Here is a 22,933-nt window from a genome sequence, read left to right on the forward strand (position 1 = left end):
AACACCGCCTCGACCACCTCTTCCATGGGAAGCTGAATAAATCCTTCTTCAGTAAGCTCCCTCTTGTGGCATGTGAAAACTGAGCCCTGAACTCTATAAAGATTTATTATGGAATTAATTTACCAGACCTGTAAGGGGAAGATTCCTTACCTGCTTCTCGGTGTTGGCTCCCCGCTCCTTCTAATCCTGGGCTGCAATGCTCCACTGTGCTCCGTCAGTGAAAACATCCAGTTTGACATTGCCTGCAACCAATCACTGGCTGTGGCAGTGACCAGATCCCCTTAGGTCATGACAAATGGTCAGAGGAAGCAGGCGGAATCAGGTCTCCACCGTGGCCAGTGATTGGCTGCGGCGATGTCAAACCGGATGTTTACAGCAAGGAAGCCTAGCGGAGCGTTGCAGGCCTGGAGGAGAAGGAGCAGCAAGCCGGTAAGTAAGCTTCCGTTTATGTTTGCCAAAACCACCCCATTCTTGCATCAGGATCAATCCTGAAATAACTATAGGGTCCTTATAGCTTACTGCTTTTTCGTAATCTTGAAATAGGGACAAATTTTCATTTTTTGTAAATATAGTAACAATACTCTGCTTCATTTTCTCTCCTATGTAGTTGATCTGGATGGTAGATCAATTTCATGTGAAGACCTGCACCAGATCGACTCTACAGCAGCATTACTAAAGGTCTGTCTGGTGCCTGGATTTCTATTATACAACAATATGACAGCATCTTTTTAGTTGTTGTACTTTATATGCTACTATGCTGATATCACGGAATATCATTTGAATGTTCTTTTTTTTTTTAAACAGGAGCAGTATAACAGTCGATACTCTTCAGGTCACAAGTTGTAAGTTTACCTCCTCTGTTTTGTGAAGCACAGAGAGTATTTAGCTAGATGCGAAACAGAATACGGTGCATAACTTACTGCCAAAGAGTAAAATGTCATTGATGCAACATGTAATTTAGTTTTTGACATTTTACTTATTATGCACCAGAGTCAGTAATTTACTGTGACGGGTCATATTTACAGGCTCGTTAATTTGAAAGATGTCTGTTACTCCTGTCCTTTATAGCAATGTTCTGTGTCCTTTACCCCAGTGAGTCATTTTTGTGTTTAATTCATTTTGGCAGATTTATTAATCTTGTCCTAAATATAGATTGTAATAAAACTAGACAAGACAGACAGAAACGGCACCAAATGAACTTGTGTGTGCTGTTTGATAGAGTTGATGCATCTTTTAGACACCTGTCTCTTTCTTATGGCTGGCTTACTTTACGCGAATATTTTGAGCCAATAATGGTGCACGCTATTAATAAATCTGACACATTTTTTTCCCTCCACATAGCCATGCCCTCTTTTCTACACATTTTTCTAAACTGTTTAATGAGACAAACATTTTTTTTTTACACCATCTGAGCCACAATTTTTGCGCATTTTGCTTACTAAATGTCAGCTGTTAAATCTAGTTTATTACTTAGGTTCTCCATTTTTATTTCAGGTCTGTTCCAAAAGAAGGCTTCACAAGTAAGACTTTTTCCAGTAACTATATATGTTCTATGAATAGTTTTGAGTGAATAGTCTGTCAATGACTCATTTATGAGGATCTAGTGAAGTGCGTGCCAAGTACACTTCGTGTGATATCAAAGTTAAATGACAATTTAAAGAGGCCACTGGTGATGTCCCTTTTGAAGGGTATAAACTGCTTCCTTCTGTTCACATTAAACCTCTCTTGTGGATATTGCTGAGTGCTTGAATATTTTAATGTACAGTAAGTAGTTAGGGAAAGACCAGATACTGTAGCTCTCTTGTACAATGAACGTTGTGAAATGAGATACAAAGTCATCATTAATGAATAGTTTATCACCTGAAGTATTAGTCTTCCTACCACTGTTCTTGATGATCGACCAGGAAATGCTGATGCTATGCTAATATTGATGCTATGACAAGTTGGAATGCATTTCAAGGTCCTCTAACCTCTTCCTTGGGAAAAAGATACTCTCATGGTGTTTAAAACACTAGTATGAGATGCTGGACCTTTGAATATGGATAGCAACATTCCGAACTAGACAACCCTATGAGGGAACTCACTTCCTAAAGATTTGTACAGCAATCATTGAACTTAAATGGGTTTTTCTTAGATTGGTGCGATTTTGACCACTGAGATTCCATTGATTGCAAGAGCAGGGAACTCTCAGTCAGGAGGACCAACTCTATGGGAGATACAATAAGATCTGAGTGCTCATTTTCAACTTGTTCCAATTTTTTAAATGATCAAAGGGGTTATACTCAAAGTTACTGATGACTTATCCATCATCGGTGTTCCAATTCAGGGCATCTCTGCTTATCAGCTGTTTCAAGTTGCCGTTGCACTCACCTGAGCTCTGGTGAATGATGCAGACTCCCGGCAGCTTTCCAAGGACAGCGCCATACATCATATAGTGGCAGTGCTTGGTATTGCTGCTTGGCCTCATTGACTTGAATGGGACTGAGCTGCAACTAGGCCAAGTGACCAATGTACAGTGTTGTCACTGGTCTAGTAAGAGGCTTCAGTGCTCAAGGTCTCTTCTAACAGCTGATTGTGGGGGTCCCGGACATCGCAACCCTGCAGATCTGATACTGATGACTTATATTGAGGATAAGTCACAAATAACTTTTCCTGAATAACCCCTTTAATATTTATTATTATTATTATTTATTATTATTAAAGTGCCATTCATTCCATGGTGCTGTACATATGAAAAAGGGTGCACATACATAAAATTTAAAACAGGTACAATAAGCATGAGCAAGATGAGTTTCAAACTGGTACATGGGATGGGGAAAGCATATAGTAGGTGAAGATAGAAGTTAGTCATAGCGGCAGCGGGGTTGCTGTAAGTTGTAGGCTTGTCTGAAGAGGTGGGATTTAGGGTTTCTTTTGAAGATGTCCATATAAGTGAGAGTCTGATATGTTGGGGTAGTGAGTTCCAGAGTATGGGGGGATGCACAGGAGAAATCTTAGAAGCGATTGCTGGAAGAGCAGATAAGTTGAGAGTAGAGAAGGAGATCTTTTGAAGATTGGAGATTGTGTGTGAGAAGGTACCGGGAGATCAGGTCACAGGTGTATGGGAACAGGTTGTGGATGTCCTTGTTTGTCAAGGTTAGTATTTGTACTCGATTTTCTGGGCAGTGGGGAGCCAGTGAAGGGATTGGTAGAGAGAAGAGACAGTAGAGTAATGGATGGAAAGGTGGATTAGTTGGGCAGCAGAGTTGAGGGTAGATTGGAGGGGTGCGAGAATGGTGGGATGGGAGACCCCAGAGGAGGAAGTTACAGAAATCTAGGTGGGAGATGAGGGCATGTACAAACATTTTAGCAGATTCTGGGTTGAGGAATGTGTGGATCGAGAGATATTTTTGAGTTGAATTTGGCAGTAGATGGAAAGGGCTTGGATGTGTGGTTTGAAGGACAGAGCTGAATCAAAGGTTACCCCAATGCACTGGACTTTGTTGACCGGGGAGATTATGCACTCATTAACTGTGATAGATAGATCTGTTGAGTGGGTGGAGTGAGATAGGGGAAATATAAATTCTGTTTTCTCCTTATTAAAGGGAACCTGTCACCTCTACTATGCTACCCTCACTGAGCGTTTCTAAATGTTCATTGTGTTACCCTAAACATATAAATTACACTTTTTTAATTTCATTTGCAGACTAATTCAATAAGTATTATGCATTTTTGTACTTCCCGCCTTTTATGCAAATTAACAGAAAAGAGTCATATCTTACTAGTGTGACCAGAGAAGAGTCATATTTTCAAGCTCTGACTCATCTCAGGTTAATTTGCATATGTATCAAATCGTTTTTTTTACACAATAAAAGCACAGAGAGCTATGGGGACTGGGTATTGCGGATGTGCTAGCGGCCATCTAGCAACCCATGTCCTCAGCTCTATACCCAAATCCAGGTGACAAGTTCCCTTTAAGTTTTAGAAAGCAAGAGGAGAAGAAGTAGGATATAGAAGATAGGCATTGTTGGATTCTGGATTGTAGGGAGGTGATATCTGGATCAGAGAGGTACATTTGCATGTCGTCAGAATAGAAGTGATACTGAAAGCCATAGGACTCTATGAGCAATTTCAGGCCAATTGTGTAGATTGAGAAGAGCAGGGATCCTAGGACAGTGCCTTGAGGGACATCAACGGAGAGGGGACAAGACGAGGCAGTGGTGTGTGAGTGGGAATCACACAATGTCCAGTCTGTAAGGTATTAGGTGATCCAGGAGAGAGCCCAGTCAGTGACACCAAGAGATAAGAGATTTTGTAACAGAAGGGAGTGGTCAACTGTGTCAAAAGCAGAGAATAGACCAAGGAGAAGGAGGAAAAAGTAATGTTGTTTGGCTTTGGCAGTTAGCAGGTCATTGGTAACTTTGGTGAGGGCAATCTCAGTTGAGTGGTGGTGTGGAAAGCCAAATTGTAGCCAAAGAGGGAACAGGAAGAGAAGTGGGAGGGCAGTTGAAGGTGGACATTCTGTTCAAGTTGCTTAGAGGCATATGGCAGTAATGATATATGGTGATATTACTAATTATTTTATAAGCTCAAAAATATATTTACCCATTTCTGAAGAAATATAAGATGGACAGAAACTTATGGGTGTAAACCTCTGTATGGTAACCTACTAGATCAGGGATGCTCAACCTGCGGCCCTCCAGCTATTGTAAAACTACAACTCCTGCCATGCTCTGCTGTAGGCTGCAGGTTGGGCATGCCTGCCCTAGAGGATGGCTCAGTGACACAAGATGGTTTTTATTGAACATCAGTTTACTCAAATTTTGGCAATGTGTATGCAGAGGTGCACCTAGCCTTTCTGCTCCCAGAGGCGAAAACTGAAATGGTGTCCCCCCTCCCCAAAGCCAATTTCCTAACCTAACCCCTTCCTTTCAGCCCATGGCCCTTAAGCTGCCTCCCTCTTGCCCCTACCTGGTGCTGCCTCAGCTGGTCTCATTGGTGGTGCACCCCTGTGTTCATGCAGTTACATTTTCTCATAGAGGGAACAAACCTATTGGTTACACAATATTGTGGCACGGAGCTTGGTGGTTACACACACAGAATTGTGAGGATGGGGCTTATTGGTTACTACTAGCAACAGAACAGTCTCCAGATGCTGTTTGACACTGGTGGTTGCCAACATTAACAGAGTGGTCTGTATACACCACAGGAGATTGACACGCAGCTGGACAATTTTAGTACTTTCCACAGGGTAACTGTACCAGGTGGACTGGTAGGGTCACAATGTCTGCGTACAATTCCCTCCAAGGTATGAGGCTCAGGCCTACCATGTAAAGGTCTCCAGGCTGGAAGTGGTCCACAAATGATACTCAGATCTATGTTGTAGGTAGTGGTCTTTCACTGACCTATTTGATCTCAGCATCTCTACCTCTCTCAGCAGGCCTAGATTCTCCTCATTGCTCCCCTAACTACAGTTGGAACTCGAAAGCTGCATTTAAATGCATTCTTTCTTGACAATCGGCTGTTTGTCAGGAAGAAATGTTTGTCGCTCGTCACCACAGTATGAGGACGAGTGATAGCTGCTGTTATCGCTCGTCCCCATCAAAATTATTGTTCCTGGGCAGCAGAGTGCTGTTTAGACAACATTGTCCGCTGCCCCGAAAAGATGATTTTAATTGTCCACACCTCACGTGATTTCACCAGACCTCAACCAAACTTGGTGCTTTCTTTCCACTACAGTCATTTAAAATTCAGTACCTGAAAATTAATGTGCATTAGGCTTCATGTACCATCCCTTGTCCAGGACAACTTGTATAAGATGACATAACACAGCGTACGTAACATAACATGGCAAACACAACAATATGGCGGTTACCAGTTACTTCATTGAAGTTTACATTTGAAAGAGGGGGTGGTAAGTGCTCCAGCAGTCCTCATTGGGGCACTCTCTTACACATATTTCCAAGTATTTGAAAATAAATTGACAAGTAATAATACAGGTGGATAGGAGATGCTTTACTAGATAGATATGGATCAGTATTTTCATATTCTTTAATTTGCGCAAAACAGGCAAAAATGTAAAAAATTGAATATTGAAAATAATTGGACCAAATTTTTTTTTTTCAGAGTTTGGATGCAATTTTAAACCATCCATGGATACAACGTTCTATTATTCTGGTAAACATTGTTTGAGGTGAATGGTATTGAATTGAACAAATATTACTTCAAAGCTAGTGGCAATAACAGGATTTATGTCTTCTGCAGCCATTGAAAGAAACAACTTGTATCGACTTTCTCTGAGTATTCCCTTCACCCCTCTTCCTCCAGTCGGTAAGTGGACAATTCAACTATGTCCGAGATTTTTAAAGGGGTTGCCTAAGAATAGAAAAAAAATCCCCGTAAGTGCCACTCCAAATCCTATACCCTTTTATGAGGAATGATATTTAATATTTACCACTTATTACAGGAGATCTGGTTACGGTGTATCGTCTGGAGGAGAGTTCTCCCAGCATCCTAAATAACAGCATGTCCTCCTGGTCACACAATGGCTTCTATGCTACAATAGAGGTTCTTAGTAAAGAAGAGATGGGAGGAGGAATAAGACGGGCTGTGAAAGTGGCGTGTACTTGGTCTCAGAATGATATCCTTAAGGCAGGACACCTGTACATCATCAAGTCCTTCCTTCCCGCAGTGGTAAATACCTGGTCAGAGGTTTACAAGGAAGAAACGGTGATCCAGCTATGCCTCAGAGTGAGTATACTAAAGGGAATCTGTCATCATGATTTTGGATTATTATCTTCCAAACAACACAAGTAGTACTGCAGATAAGGAGTCCAGTTCCCTATTTTTTATTTTATTATATTTTATTCCCTATATTTTTTTTTACTACCCCCTGTTCTCCTGCTGTCAGCACTCAATCCGGACAACTGTGCTGCTCTAACATAATGGAGAGAACTCCTGCAGGGGCGGATTGGCCATAGACCCTACAGGGAAATTTCCCGGTGGGCCGATGCCTAGGAGGTCCACCCAAACTCTCCTCACGGCTGCCAGCCGGTTACTTAATGAGCTTATTTCCTCTTATGCACCTGCGCAGCAACCACAGGTGCCGGCATGAATTCAACTGTATTGACGTCCTCAGGACAGCGATACAGTTGAATTTTCTGCTGCACTCTGGTGTTTGGTTCAGCTAGGGCGGTATATTGCCCTGCACTATGGTATTGCTGGCCCTTCCTACTTCCGTTGTCCCTGCCTACATATGTTGGCCCTGTAAAATTATGTTGCCCCGCCTTCAGTCAATTTGGACCCACCTGCAACATGGGCCACTTTTACCTTTTTTTCCAGGGCCACTTTTAGTTCCCAGTCCTCCCCTGCCTGTGCGTGGCAGCCACTGACTTGCTGGGGAGTTGCCACAGCCACCCAACTATCCCTGTGCTTTGAGTCCCTATGAGAAAGCAGAGCAATCACATCACTGTATTTCAGCATAGTTTTGAGCACTGACAGGGGGAGAACGGGAAGCAGTAGGAAAAAAAAGATCTGGATTCCTTATCTGCAGTAATACTGTAGATATTTCAAGATCCTGGTGACAGATTTTCTTTAAATATGTCCCATTATTGTTTTCAATTAGCCAATCTATTAACCACTGTGCATATTTGGCATACCTTATATAAATCTATGAAGAATGTTTGCCAATAAGGAACTATTATCAACTTGACAATTCTAGGAAATCCAGCAACAGAGAGCTGCTCAAAAACTGCTTTTTGCCTTCAACCAAAGGAAACCAAAAACAATTGCGTACTCTCCAAGGTAAGTCATGTGTTCAATGTGTTGTTTGATACTTAAAAGTTCAAGTGATACTTAGCATGTCCTGCTGTAGAAGTTAAATGGTACCTTTCATGAATTTATGAATATATTAGGAAATTACCTACATCATAATCTGAAAAATCGTACTACTAATACAAAGGCAGGATAAAGTGTTCTTGTACTGGTGACATGTTAAAGGCTTTGATCGGTGGGGTCCAAACTCTGAGTACCCTGACAATCACTAAAAGGAGGAGATTGAAACACTCAGGCCTCATGCACATGGCCATTGCCCGGCCGTGGCCGTATTGTGGCCCACAAACAGCGGGTCCGCAATATGCGGGCACCGGCCGTGTGCTCCCCACATCACAGATCCGGAGCTGCGGTGCAGAACGGAAGGCACGAAACCCCACAGGTGCACTATGGAGTGCTTCCGCTGTGTTTCTGTCCGTGCCTTTGCACCTCAAAAAAATAAAACATGTTCTATTTTTTGGGTGGAGCGGAAGGATCACGGACCCATTCAAGTTTAATGGGTCTCGATCCGTCCCGGCTGCCGCACGGACGTTGCCCGTGCATTGGGGACTGCGCTATGTCTGAGCACTTCTATCTCCTTGTTTTAGCTATTAGTGGGGGCTCAGCACTTGGATCACTTGGATGGTGTCACACTCACAAATAAGGTCTTATTCACACATCAGTGTTTGTTATCCCAAATCAGGAGCAGGACCAAAACACCCTCTACAAATATTTCCAATATACTACTCCACTAAGCAAGCAACCGACTGTTGGGAAGGAACTTTTTTTTCCGGACAATTAGCTTTACATCGACACGTGTAAACCCGCCTTAAGGCCTCTTTCACACGGGCGTGTCCGGATTAGGTCCGGATGCGTCCCGGTGCGTTGCGGCAAACCCGCGCGAGTAGGAACGCAATTGCAGTCAGTTTTGACTGCGATTGCGTTCCGATGTTCAGTTTTTATTGCGCGGGTGCAATGTGTTTTGCACGCGCGTGATAAAAAACCGACTGTGGTACCCAGACCCGAACTTCTTCACAGAAGTTCAGGTTTGGGTTCGGTGTTGTGTAGATTGTATTATTTCCCCTTATAACATGGTTATAAGGGAAAATAATAGCATTCTGAATACAGAATGCATAGTAAAATAGAGCTGGAGGGGTTAAAAAAAATAAAAAATAATTTAACTCACCTTAATCCAGTTGTTCGCGCAGCCGGCATCTCTTCTGTCTTCATCTGTGAGCAATAGGACCTTTGATGACGTCACTGCGTTCATCACATGATCCATCACCATGGTGATGGATCATGTGATGAGCGTAGTGACGTCATCAAAGGTCCTATTGCTCACAGCACAGATGAAGACAGAAGAGAAGACGGGCTGCGCGAACAAGTGGTTTAAGGTGAGTTAAATTATTTTTTTATTTTTTTTTTAACCCCTCCAGCCCTATTGTACTATGCATTCTGTATTCAGAATGCTATTATTTTCCCTTATAACCATGTTATAAGGGGAAATAATAATGATCGGGTCCCCATCCCGATCGTCACCTAGCAACCGTGCGTGAAAATCACACCGCATCCGCACTTGCTTGCGGATGCTTGCAATTTTCACGCAACCCCATTCATTTCTATGGGGCCTGCGTTACATGAAAAACGCACAAAGAGGAGCATGCTGTGATTTTCACGCAACGCACAAGTGATGCGTGAAAATCACTGCTCGTGTGCACAGCCCTATAGAAATGAATGGGTCCGGATTCAGTGCGGGTGCAATGCGTTCAACTCACGCATCGCATCCGCGCGGAATACTCGCCCGTGTGAAAGGGGCCTAAAGGTGTTATCTCACTCCAGCAAATGGCATTTACCATGTAGACAAAGTTAATACAAGCCACGTACTAATGTATTGTGATTGTCCATATTGTCTCCTTTGCTGGCTGGACTCATTTTTCCATCACATTATACACTGCTCATATCCAGGGGTTACAAGTTACGACCACCCGGTCCGTGCTTGCACACTATAGTAAAAAGTCTATGTGCACTACCACGGCCCGTCCACCAGAGAGGACGGCATTTATTTATTTTTATGCTGGGTGGTCATAACCATGGAAACAAGCAGTGTATAATGTGATGGAAAAATGAATCCAGCCAGCGAAGGAGGCAATATGGACAATCACAAATGCCACTTGCTGAAGTGAGACAACCCCTTTAAGCTTTGATACGGTTCTAGTAATTTTTCTGAATAGCTGTCTATTGGTCACATCTATAGTATTTGACCAGGTACTGTCCAGCATTATCTGAACCCACCAAGCAAAATGTTGGTTCCCCATTTTCTTTCTTTCAAGGGTACACCCATATAGTCAGGTTTCCTAATGGAGTCTTGGAAGCCAAAATCTGGAGTGGATCATAAAAGCTGAGAAAGGACAGATACATCTTCTCCTCTTCCAAAACTGCAACAGGAAACCAGACAGTATGACTGTACCTTTATAGTGCCCATAAAAGAGGCTGTTTAATAGTCTTCTAAGCCAGTAAATTAACTTATTAATAATCACCAGTATAATGACACTGAGAATATGTTCACATGCTGCAGATTTGCAGCAGAATTATTTGTGATTGAAATGTAGTTGCATACCTGTGAAGCAGGCTGTTTCTGCAAACATCATTTAGATTAGAGAAATTTCTGCAACAAATCTGCTATGTGTCGCTATACCATGATAACACCACGTTATTGCATTGCTAGATGTGTGATTCGCTGATATTTTTATCCACATATGCCTAAAGTACTGACTTTTTACGGTTTATCTGCAGCCAGGAGTTTTAATGTGTGGTTGCTTCTCTGCCAGGTTTCTGGAAGTGTTCCTCTTGTACTGTCACTCAGTCGGTCAGTGGTTCACAGTGGAAGAATACATGGCGGGAAAGTTTCGAAAATACAATCACAACACAGGTAGTGAGAGTGTACCATCAAACAAGCTAGAGAAGACTATGCTGGCCTTCAGCCACTGGACCTATGAATATACCAGAGGCGAATTTCTAGTTTTAGACTTGCAAGGTATGTTCCTGCTCTACCGGCCATCTGGGTCAAAGAGAGTCTGTTATGTTAGAGGTTTTCCTAGATTCCAATATTGATGATTTATCCTGCATGGAGCGCTGCGGCCTCCTGATAACCAACCACAGCGTCAGACATTGTACTGCAGCCCGTTCACTTGAATGGAACTCAGCTAAAACTAGGAAGTTGGAAACAAGAGGCCGCAGCGCTCACTGGAAAGCCGTATCCGCTCCAAACAGCTTATTGGCAGGGATGCCGGGATTTGAACCCCTTTTGATCGGATATTGATGACCTATTCTGATGACAGTGCAGTTTTTGATTCATTATTTAGCCAAAACAAAGACTGGATAAAATACAGGATAACATTTTTTACTTCTTAGGATCCACTCCTGGCTTTAGCTAAATAAAACTTCAACAGACTGCCTGGTGTGAATCTGTCACTGTATCAAGTTTTCTCTTAGAAGCACTAAAAATAGTATTTCTAGAGAAAACTGAATCTGATATAGGCATCTAATGGGGCATATTACGGTTTCTGTGGACTGCAGATGAAATAATTAACGAATACTCGTTTATATGTTTTTGCTGTTATACTTGGCCTCATTATAATGTATATTCTTGTGTGTACATGAGCCCCTAACCCAACGCAGGAAATGTTAACATGAATAAGGACGGGTTCACATTATAGTTTACTTTTCCTTCCCTCTGATCTGTCAGAAGAACAGATAAAAAAAAAGATCCTGTATTTTAAGCATCCGTTATGCTCAGTTATGCACGTTTTGGATCTGTTTTAGCCATTTCCGTATGAGATCCGTTATTTTAGATGGAAAAAAAAGTCCTAAAATATTTGTGACAGAAATCGCTAAAACGGATGCAAAATGTGCATAACTGAGCATAACGGATGCTTAAAATACATGATCCGTTTTTGATTTGTTGTTTTCTGTTCTTCGGACAGATCAGAAAAAGGGAAAACCAAAACGGTGATGTGAACCTGGCCTAAGGCCTCATGCACAAGACCGTTGTTGTGTTCCGTTCCGCAAAATGGGGTTCCGTTGTTCCGTGATCCGTTTCTGTTTTTGTTTCCGTGTGTCTTCCTTTATTTTTGGAGGATCACCAGACATGAAGGAAAGTAAAAAAAGTCTAAGTCAGGTTTGCCATGCAAATGATAGGAAAAAAACGGATGCGGACGCGGATGACAATCTTGTGTGCCTCCGCGTTTTTTCACGGTCCCATTGACTTGAATGGGTCTGCGAACCGTTTTCCATGAAAAAAATAGGACAGGTTATATTTTTTTGACGGACTGGAACCACGGATCACGCACGCGGATGACAAATGGTGCATTAGCCGAGTTTTCAACGGACCCATTGAAAGTCAATGGGTCCGCAGAAAATCACAAAAAACGGAACAACGGACACGGAATAAAACAACGGTCGTGTGCATGAGGCCTAAGTCTTAAACATAGATGCATAATTGTGACGGGAAACATGCAGATACTGCCAACAGACTAACAAAACACGCCCTTTAATACCTGCAGCTAACATTATTAAAGAGCCTGTGGGCAATTTCAGACAAGCGTGTCCAGTGTGGAAAACATGCTCCGTGTGGGAGGAAGATTTCCCATTATGGACACTGATCCTTTCACAGGACCCACCCAGCATTATAATTAGGAGTGCAGCTATAGTGGAAGCAGAGGAAGCGGCTGCTAAAGAGACCGAACTCAGAAGGGGCCCGTCCAAGAGGATGGCTGAAAGGTTTTATTTTTGGGGCCCCCGCAACAGTATTATACAATACATTATATACAGTGACAGGAAATGCAGTATATACATGTAGGAAACAGACCGAGCAGCTGCTGGGCCTGGCCTGATCTGAAAGAACGTTCTTGATTAACCGCAGGAGTGGGGGTTGCACAGAAGAAGGGGGTTACGAAGAAGTTGCTGAGGGGAGCATTCAAAAATTTGCTGTGGGGCCCAGTCAGCTCTAGTTACGCCACTGATTATAGTGATTTATAATTCTGTGTGTCTCTGCTGTTAGTATAAGGCCTCCTGCACACGAACGTATTTTTTTGCGGTCCGCAAAAACGGGTCCCGTTTTTCTGTGATCCGTGACCGTTTTTTCGTCCGTGGGTCTTCCTTGATTTTTGGAGGATCCACGGACATGAAAAAAAAGTCGTTTTGGTGTCCGCCTGGCCGTGCGGAGCCAAACGGATCCGTCCTGAATTACAATGCAAGTCAATGGGGACGGATCCGTTTGACGTTGACACAATATGGTGCCATTTCAAACGGATCCGTCCCCATTGACTTTCAATGTAAAGTCTGGAGTCCCTTTTATACCATCGGATCGGAGTTTTCTCCAATCCGATGGTATATTTTAACTTGAAGCGTCCCCATCACCATGGGAACGCCTCTATGTTAGAATATACTGTCGGATATGAGTTAGATCGTGAAACCTCATTTCCGACAGTATATTCTAACACAGAGGCGTTCCCATGGTGATGGGGACGCTTCTAGTTAGAATATACTACAAACTGTGTACATGACTGCCCCCCGATCTCTTACAGGGGGCTGTGATCAGCACAATTAACCCCTCAGGTGCCGCACCTGAAGGGGTTAATTGTGCTATCATATCCCCCTGTAAGAGATCAGGGCTGCCAGGCAGCAGGGGGCAGACCCCCCCCCCTCCCCAGTTTGAATATCATTGGTGGCCAGTGCGCCCCCCCCCCCCTTCCTCCCTCTATTGTAATAATTCGTTGGTGGCACAGTGTGCGCCCCACCCCTTCCTCCCTCTATTGTAATAAATCGTTGGTGGCACAGTGTGCGCCCCCCATTGGCCCCCCCTCCCTCTATAGCATTAACAACATTGGTGGCCAGTGTGCGGCCTCCCATCTCCCCCCCCTTCCTATCATTGGTGGCAGCGGGTTACTAGCAATAGTACAATAGTAAAAGATTCATACTTACCTGGGAGCTGCGATGTTAGTGTCCGGCCGGGAGCTCCTCCTACTGGGAAGTGACAGTTCATTTAGCAATGCGCCGCATAGACCTGTCACTTACCAGTAGGTGGAGTTCTCGGCCGGACACGAACATCGCAGCAGCCGGTAAGTATGAATCTTCTACTATTGTACTATTGCTAAGTAACCATGGCAACCAGGACTGTAGTAGCATCCTGGTTGCCATGGTTACCGATCGGAGCCCCAGCGATTAAAATGGGACTCCGATCGGAACTCCGCTGCCACCAATGATGGGAGATGGGAGGCCGCACACTGACCACCAATGTTGTTAATGCTATAGAGGGAGGGGGGCCGATGGGGGGGCCCACACTGTGCCACCAACGAATTATTACAATAGAGGGAGGGAGGGGGGGGGGCGCACACTGTGCCACCAACAAATTTTTACAATAGAGGGAGGGGGGGGGGCACTGGCCAACAACCTATTATTACAATAGAGGGGGGGGGGGCGCACTGGCCACCAATGATATTCAAACTGGGGGGGGGGGGAGGGTCTGCCCCCTGCTGCCTGGCAGCCCTGATCTCTTACAGGGGGCCGTGATCAGCACAATTAACCCCTTCAGGTGCCGCACCTAAAGGGGTTAATTGTGCTGATCACGGCCCCCTGTAAGAGATCAGGGCTGCCAGGCAGCAGGGGGCAGTCTTGTACACAGTTTGTAGTGTATTCTAACTAGAAGCGTCCCCATCACCATGGGAACGCTTCTGTGTTAGAATATACTGTCGGTTCTGAGTTTTCACGAAGTGAAAACTCAGCTTTGAAAAAGCTTTTATGCAGACGGATCTTCGGATCCGTCTGTATAAAAACGAACCTACGGCCACGGATCACGGACACGGATGCCAATCTTGTGTGCATCCGTGTTCTTTCACGGACCCATTGACTTGAATGGGTCCGTGAACCGTTGGCCGTGAAAAAAATAGGACAGGTCATATTTTTTTCACGGCCAGGAAACACGGATCAGGGATGCGGCTGCAAAACGGTGCATTTTCCGTTTTTTCCACGGACCCATTGAAAGTCAATGGGTCCGCGAAAAAAAAACGGAAAACGGCACAACGGCCACGGGTGCACACAACGGTCGTGTGCAGGAGGCCTAATTCTGTAGATGCAAGGTCAGGTAGAGACACACAGAATTATAAATCATTATAATTCCATGCGATCCTGTGAAAGGAGTAGTGACCATAATGGGAAATCACAATGCCACACTGAACTTGTTTTCCACACTGGACACAATCGTCTGAAAATGCCAAAAGGGTACGGCCATGGTCAGGTTTTTGGATGCAGTTTTTGAAGCTACAATCAGGAGTGGATAATAAGAGGAGAGAAAGCATAAAAAAACACTTCTCCTCTGTTTTGAATTTACTCCTGGTTTTGTCTTCCATAACTGCGTCCAGAAACCTGATCACGTGGCCGCACCCTAATTTGAAGGCGTTTGTATTAATAGCTATTGGTCTGCAATGGCCTTGCAGACATACACTGCCTGTCCAAAAAAAAAGTCGCCACCTGGATTTAACTAAGTAAATAGTTATGAGCCTCCTATTGGATAATTACTGCATGGGCGATTATCTTTCAGCTGGCAACAAGTTATTTAACCCCAACTGGTGCAATGAGTTGCTTCTCATTTCTTAACCCCTTCAGGACACAACCTTATTTCACCTTAAGGACAAGGCCATTTTTTGCAAATCTGACCAGTGTCACTTTATGTGGTGATAACTTTAAAACGCTTTTACTTTTAGCCAGGCCATTCTGAGATAGTTTTTTCGTCACATATTGTACTTCATGACACTGGTAAAATTGAGTAAAAAAAAAAAAATCATTTTTATTTATGAAAAAATACTAAATTTACCAAAATTTTGAAAAAAATTTGCAAATTTCTAACTTTCAATTTCTCTACTTCTACAATACATAGTAATAACTCCAAAAATAGTTATTAATTTACATACCCCATATGTCTACTTCATGTTTGGATCATTTGGGGAATGCTATTTTATTTTTTGGGGACGTTACAAGGCTTAGAATTTTAGAAGAAATCTTGGAAATTTTCAGAAATTTTCAAAAAACCATTTATTTAGGGACCAGTTCAGGTTTGAAGTCACTTTGTGAGTCTTACATAATAGAAACCACCCAAAAATGACCCCATTTTAGAAACTACACCCCTCAAGGTATTCAAAACAGATTTTAAAAACATTGTTAACCCTTTAGGTGCTCCACAAGAGTTATTGGCAAATGGAGATGAAATTTCAGAATTTCATTTTTTTGCCAATTTTTCAATTTTAACCCATTTTTCCACTAAGAAAGCAAGGGTTAACAGCCAAACAAGACTGTATCTTTATTGCCCTGACTCTGCCGTTTACAGAAACACCCCATATGTGGTCGTACACTACTCTACGGCCACACGGCGGGGTGTAGAGGGAAAGGAGCGCCGTGTGGGTTTTGGGGGGCTGATTTTTATGGACCGGTTTATTTACACCGTGTCCTATTTCAAGACCCCCTAATGCACCCCTACAGTAGAAACTCCCTAAAAGTGACCCCATCTAAGAAACTACACCCCTCAAGGTATTCAAAACTGATCTCACAAACTATGTTAACCCTTTAGGTGCTCCACAAGAGTTATTGGCAAATGGGGATGAAATTTCAGAATTTAATTTTTTTGCCAATTTTTCAATTTTAACCTATTTTTTCCACTAACAAATCAAGGGTTTACAGTCAAACAAGACTGTATCTTTATTATAAAGGGTTAATAAAGTTTGTAAAATCAGTTTTGAATACCTTAAGGGGTGTAGATTCTTAGATGGGGTCACTTTTAGGGAGTTTCTACTCTAGGGGGGCATCAGGGGGGCTTCTAAAGGGACATGGTGTCAATAAAAAAGGCAATCAAAATCTGCCTTCCGGAAACCATGTCGGTCCTTTCCTTTTGCGCCTCCTTTTTACTGATACAGCAGTTTACGACCACAAATGTGGCGTTTCTGTAAACTGCAGTATCAGCGTAATAAATATAAAGTTTTGTTTGGCTGTTAACCCTTGGTTTTTACCGGAAACGACGGATTGAAATGGAAAAGTGCCAAAAATAGCTGTTTTGGCACCATTTTTACAAAAAATTTTGGACCGTGTTAGTCTGGGGGGTTGGGTCATGGGGTATTTTTACAGAGGAGATTATTACGGATGTGGCGATACCTAATAAGTCTAATTTTTTACAATTATTTAGGTTTTAGACTATATTATCTTTTTGGATACAAAAAAAGAATTTTTTTTGTATCTCTATAGTCTAAGAGTCATTTTTTTAAAGTTTTTTAGCCGTATGTATTAGGTAGGGGCTCATTTTTTGCGGGATGAGGGGACGGTTTTATTGGCACTATTTTGGGGGCTATATGACTTTTTGATCGCTTGCTATTACACTTTTTTTCATGTAAGGTGACAAAAAAAAACATTATTTTTTTTTTTTACCGTGTTAATCTGGGGGGTTAGGGGTATATTTACAGAGGAGATTATTACCGACGCGGCGCTACCTAGTAAGTCTACTTTTTATTTTTTTTTGTGTCTCAAGTCTGAGAACCATAGTTTTTTTTGAATAGTCAGTGGCTAAGTTGGTGAAGGGGATTATAAATTTAGTACTCCATGGAAGTGTGGTACTCCCTGAAGCAACCGTCAATGCAGAGGCCCGGATGATCGGGGCACGTGTCACACTGAGTAGTGGTGTCCTTCCGTATCCCCCTCCTGCAACACACTCTGCGACATTTTTTTGGGGTTCGTCCCTTCTTTCCAGTATGGGGGACCACACCTGGAAAGTGTTGGCCAGGGACGATCCGGGCGCCTCCAATTCCCGAGATACTCCCACCTGCTCTTTTTCGGTCAAAAAAAACATCAGGGTCTTGAGGACTGCCTCATAGAACTGGAGGAATGTCCCTGTGTTGCCAGCGCTCTGGAACAGTACAAAAGTGTTGTACATGGCAACCTGCACCAAGTAGACCACAACTTTTTTGTACCATGCCTTGGTTTTGCGCATGGCGTTATATTTGGCTTAAGGACTTGATCAGAGAGATCAACTCCTCCCATATACCGATTGTAGTCGACGATACAATCGGGCTTGAGGACCGTTGCCGCGGTACCTCGCACAGGGACAGGGGTGATGCGGTTACCGTGAATTGTGGACAGTACAAGGACATCCCTCTTGTCCTTATATCTGACCAGCAGCAGGTTTCCACTGGTAAGGGCACGGGTCTCACCCCTGGGGATAGGTACCTGGAGGGGGTAGGTAGGGAGGCCGCGCAGATTTTTCTGCACGGTCCCACAAGCGAACGTGGATCTGGCGGCGAGGGACCGGAACAAGGGGATACTAGTATAAAAGTTATCCACGTATAGGTGGTAACCCTTATCTACCCTGTTTCCATTTTAAATGACCCCCCTCCCCACCCTGATCTCCCTGTGTCATTTTAAATGATCCCCCTCCCCTGTGCCAGTGGACAGTGGATTACCGTATTTAGTCTCCCCCCCACCTTGACCAGACATCTCCCACCTTCCATCAGATATTTCCCCCCCCCACCCCTACCTGTCACCCCTGTGTGTCCGTGCCAGCCAAGTTGTGAGTCAGCCAGACTCCGTCAGGGCAGAGCGAGCATCGGGCGGAAGAAGGCGGCAGCTTGTCCTGGCGGCGGCGTGGGCTCTCTGATTTAAAGAGACCTCGCACCGCCTGTGCTGCGGCCAATCAGTGAGCTGCGTGGCAGCGCCCGTAGGGTCCAGAGGAGTCAGACGCCTTACTGTACCGTAGCTTCGGGGGCCTTATATTCTGGTGTGGCTTTATTATCGGGGAGGCCTTATTTTCGGGGGATGTCTTATTATCGGGGAGGTCTTATTTTCGGGGGGGGGATGCCTTATATTACAGCCAGAGGCAAAACTAGAAGTAGGCCTTATTTTCGGGGGATGTCTTCTTTTCGGGGAAACACGGTAGCAGTGGGTGCATAAGGTCCCACACAAGTTTCCCGCTAACACCCAGAGTGGGGGGACATTCTGGGGGTTGAATACAGGAATCTCGCCCCTCGTACACACGGAATTTGTAAGTGTACCCTGAGGTACTCTCACAAAGTATGTACAGCTTCACGCCATATCTCGCCCGCTTTGAGGGAACATACTGGCGGAAAATGAGTCTCCCCTTGAAAGCAATGAGAGACTCATCAACCGCGACCTCCCTTCCAGGTACGTAGGCCTCCATGAATTTGGCCCCGAAGTGATCGATGACCGGCCTGATTTTGTACAGGTGGTCATAGGCAGGATCACCTTGGGGGGGACATGCTGCATTATCTGCATAATGCAGGCATTTCCGGATGGCCTCAAATCGGAAACGTGTCATGGCCATACTGTAGAGTGGGGTCTGGTAGAGGACGTCCCCACTCCAGTACAGCCTGACACTGGGCTTTTTAATTAGGCCCATATGCAGCACGAGGCCCCAAAACGTCCTCATCTCGGCTGCACTGACCGGGGTCCAGCCACTGGGCCTAGCCAAAAACGAGCCCGGGTGTTGAGCGACGAACTGTTGGGCGTACAGGTTCGTCTGCTCCACCATCAGATTTACCAGTTCCTCACTGAAAAAAAAAGACTGAAAAAGTCGTATTCAGTGAAGCCCACTGTGTAAATCTGGATTCCTGATTCACCAACAAAATCAGGAATCGCGGGCTCAAAGTTCTCTGGGGTACACCAGACAAGTCCACCTGCAGGGGGCTCAGGTGGACTGACCTGGTGGGCCGGAAAACTAGTACGAGCCCCAGAGCTGCTCGTACTAGGCTGGGCCACAGGGTCCCTAGCATGGGGGTCCCCTCGATCCGCCTGGCAGAGTCTCCGCCGCCTTGGGGGCTCATCATCGCTTGATGATGAGGAGGATGCGGATGACAACAGGAACGTGGGGTCATCCTCATCCTCACTGGGGCTCTCGGACTCGGAGCCATGAAGGGCGTATGCCTCCTCGGCTGAGAACGTCCGGCGGGCCATCGGGGAGTGTGTGTCTGCTTGTGTGTGTGCGTGCGTGGAAAACTTTATTAGGTGTGCGTGTGTGTGGGGCACGGGTGTTCACGCACTTACCCTATAGCTATAAAAAAAAAAAAAGATTCCTAACTAAAAAAAGTTTTAAAAAAAGTGTAAAAAAGAAAAAAAAATACTAATGCGCTGTGGGGCGGGGTGGGTGATACGCTAACAGTGGCCGGACGCAAAGAGTGCCGGCCACAGATAGCGCATGCAAAGAAAATACAAAAAAAACTAAAAAAATTGCACCCCCAAAAAGTGTGTGTGTGTGGGGGGGCAAGCTGCAGCACCCCTGGGGGGGGGTCTAGGGTCACACAGCTAACTGCTGTGGACCCCAGACACCCGATCAGGGGGCTCACAGACCAAAAAAGTTTTTTTTTTTTTTTTTACCTAATCTAACCCTAAACTTGCCCTAACTACCCCTGCCTACACCTCCCACTACCTGCCTGCCCCTGCCTGTCCCTGCCTCCTAAGGTGCCTGATGGCACCAAAAACTCACAAGTCGGTGGGCAGCACGATCTCTTGCTGCTCTCCCCGCTCCACGGACCGGAATGAGCGAGGAGAGCAGCGGCAGAGATTCAAACTTGCCGCGCTCCTCCCTCATGCCACATGGGGACCAATCGCAGGCGATCCTGAGAGGTGGCGTGATCGCCACCTCACAGGATCGCAGGACGGTGATTGGTGGTGTATATTCACACCACCGATCACCGTCCTTTCCGGGTTATCGGGTCATCAAAGACCCGAATAACCCGGAAACGCAGAAAACCGCAGGTCTGAATTGACCTGCGGTTTTCTGCGATCGCCGACATCGGGGGGTCACAAAACCCCCTGGGCATTGGTACAGAGTGCCTGCCGAATGATTTCGGCAGGCATTTGGTTCCGATCACCACAGGCGGCGGTACGCCCTGTGTCCTGAAGATGTTAAACAACCATGTCGAAAGACACATCTCGTGGTCGTGGAAAAGATCTGTTTGAGAAGGGTCAAATCAATGGCATGCAACAAGCAGAGAAAACATCTAAGGAGATTGGAGAAACTACTAAAATTGGGTTAGGAACTGTCCAACGCATTATTAAAAACTGGAAGGATAGTGGGGACCCATCGTATTCGAGGAAGAAATGTGGCAGGGAAAAAATCCTGAATGATCGTGATCGGCGATCACTTAAATGTTTGGTGAAATCAAATCAACAGTAGAACTCAGGGCTATGTTTAACCCCTTAGTGACCACCAATACGTGTTTTTACGGCGGTCACTAGGGTGGCCAAACGTCTGGTTTTAGGACGGACAGTCCGGTTTTCAGGCTCCCTGTCCTCCGTCCGGCGCAGGGCCTGGACGGACACAGATGTCCTCCTTTTCAGTGGCTCACGCTCAGACAGCAGCATTGCGCTGTCTGAGCGTGAGCTACAGCAACTGACCGAGGCTCCTCTCACCCCCAGTCAGTCACTAGAGCCGCAGATATGGATCCCTGTGGCTGACTGAGGGGGAGAGAAGCACCCCGGCTGCCCCTGCTCACCTTCCATTCACAAAGTTCTTCCCTCTCCTCCCCTGTGTTTTTCCAGCCGATGGTGGGGGCGTGGCTTCACTGATACGGGGGCGTGGCTGCACGTGGTTTGGAGGCGTGGTTTTGTTCATTGTGGGAGTGGCTTGGGGCATTGTGGGTGTGGTTTGGGTCGGCTTTCTAGGGTGAAGCCAGCTGTCTCCCATCAGCACCCCGAAAATGCGATCGCGGGGTGCTGATGTGTTCAGGGCCGGTGCAAGGATTTTTGCCAACACAAGCGAAGCTACATTTTGGTGCCCCCCCTCGCAGCTCACCTGGCCCTGGTCCCGTCCGCAGCAGCTGGCTTCTCCTCTGTGCGGTCCTGGTATCTTCTCTCTGCTTCAGACAATCGCTGTTTGAGGACTGTATTTTTCGCCCCCATCCATCATGCCCCCATGTCACATTTCTCCCCCTCCATGTCACATTTTTCCGCCCTCCCCCAGAGTGCGCCCTAAGGCAGCTGCTTGGTCTGCCTTATGGAAGCATCGGCCCTGGATGTGTTGGGAAGCTTACCTTGCTTCCGATCAGGGCCCTGAGCTGGTCTTCAGTTATCTCCAGCAGGCTGTGCCTCTCTGGCGCAGCCTGCTGGTCAATGTTTGAATAGCATTGCTATTGAAATGCAATGCATTATAGAGATAATGCATTACATTTTAAAAGCAATCAAAATACTGTATATTATAGTCCCCTTGTGGGACTATGAAGTAGTAAAAAAAATAGAAAAAAAATACACATTTATTAAATAAAAAAAATTCCATAAAATAAAAAAAATCATTTTTTTCCATTGAAAATACGCGCCCGTAACGACCGGGACTACATAAATATTACATAAATTATCCCCTATGGTGAACGCCGTAAAAATAAAATAAAAAAAAAGACAGAATTTCGAATTTATTCTTAGTTTCCACCGAAAAAAACGTAATAACAAGCGATCAAAAAGCGGCATTTACTCCAAAATCATACCAATGAAAAATACAAGTCGTCTTTCAAAAATCAAGCCCTCACACAATTACATATAAAAAAATAAAAAAAAGTTATGGGTCTTGTGAAGTGGCAATGCAAAATCATTTTTTTGGTTAATAAAAGGGGTTTTATTGCAAAAAAAAAGTAGTAAAACGTAAACAAAATTATAAGTATTTAGTATCACTGTAATCGTACTGACCCAGAGAATAAAGATATTATGTTATTTGTACCGAAAAATGAACGCCATAAAATTTATAATGAAAAAACGCAGTGGCAGTATTGCTATTTTTCCCCATCTCCCTCCCAGAAAGAGTTAATAAAAGTTAATCAGAAAGTTATGTGTACCCCAAAATGGCGCCATTAAAAACTACAACTTGTCCCGTAAAAAACAAGCCCTCATAAAGCCATATAGACAAAAAAATAAAAAAGTTATAGCTCTTGGAACGAGACCATGAAAAAAGGAAGAAAAATGCTTGGTCATAAAGGCCCAAACAGGCTTGGTCACTAAGGGGTTAATAGTGAAAGTAAGAGCATTTCCACACGCACAATGCGAAGGGAACTCAAGGGATTGGGACTGAACAGCTGTGTAGCCTAAGAAAACCACTAATTAGTGAGAC

The 22,933-nt window shown here is 44.6% G+C and overlaps 1 protein-coding gene across 1 annotated transcript in view; it reads left to right on the forward strand.

Annotated features, from left to right (window-relative positions):
• Window positions 1-22,933, forward strand: part of LOC120986476 (transient receptor potential cation channel subfamily M member 7-like) — a 147,944-nt gene that overhangs the window by 119,738 nt on the left and 5,273 nt on the right. Inside the window, exons 25-32 of the mRNA XM_040415080.1 lie at window positions 608-678; window positions 805-842; window positions 1,495-1,520; window positions 6,106-6,156; window positions 6,244-6,309; window positions 6,446-6,729; window positions 7,700-7,782; window positions 10,617-10,822. Coding sequence (XP_040271014.1) covers window positions 608-678; window positions 805-842; window positions 1,495-1,520; window positions 6,106-6,156; window positions 6,244-6,309; window positions 6,446-6,729; window positions 7,700-7,782; window positions 10,617-10,822 — 825 coding nt within the window. The remainder of the gene's footprint in view (window positions 1-607; window positions 679-804; window positions 843-1,494; window positions 1,521-6,105; window positions 6,157-6,243; window positions 6,310-6,445; window positions 6,730-7,699; window positions 7,783-10,616; window positions 10,823-22,933) is intronic.

Source organism: Bufo bufo, chromosome 1, assembly GCF_905171765.1.
Source record: "Bufo bufo chromosome 1, aBufBuf1.1, whole genome shotgun sequence".
NCBI classification, from domain to species: domain Eukaryota; kingdom Metazoa; phylum Chordata; class Amphibia; order Anura; family Bufonidae; genus Bufo; species Bufo bufo.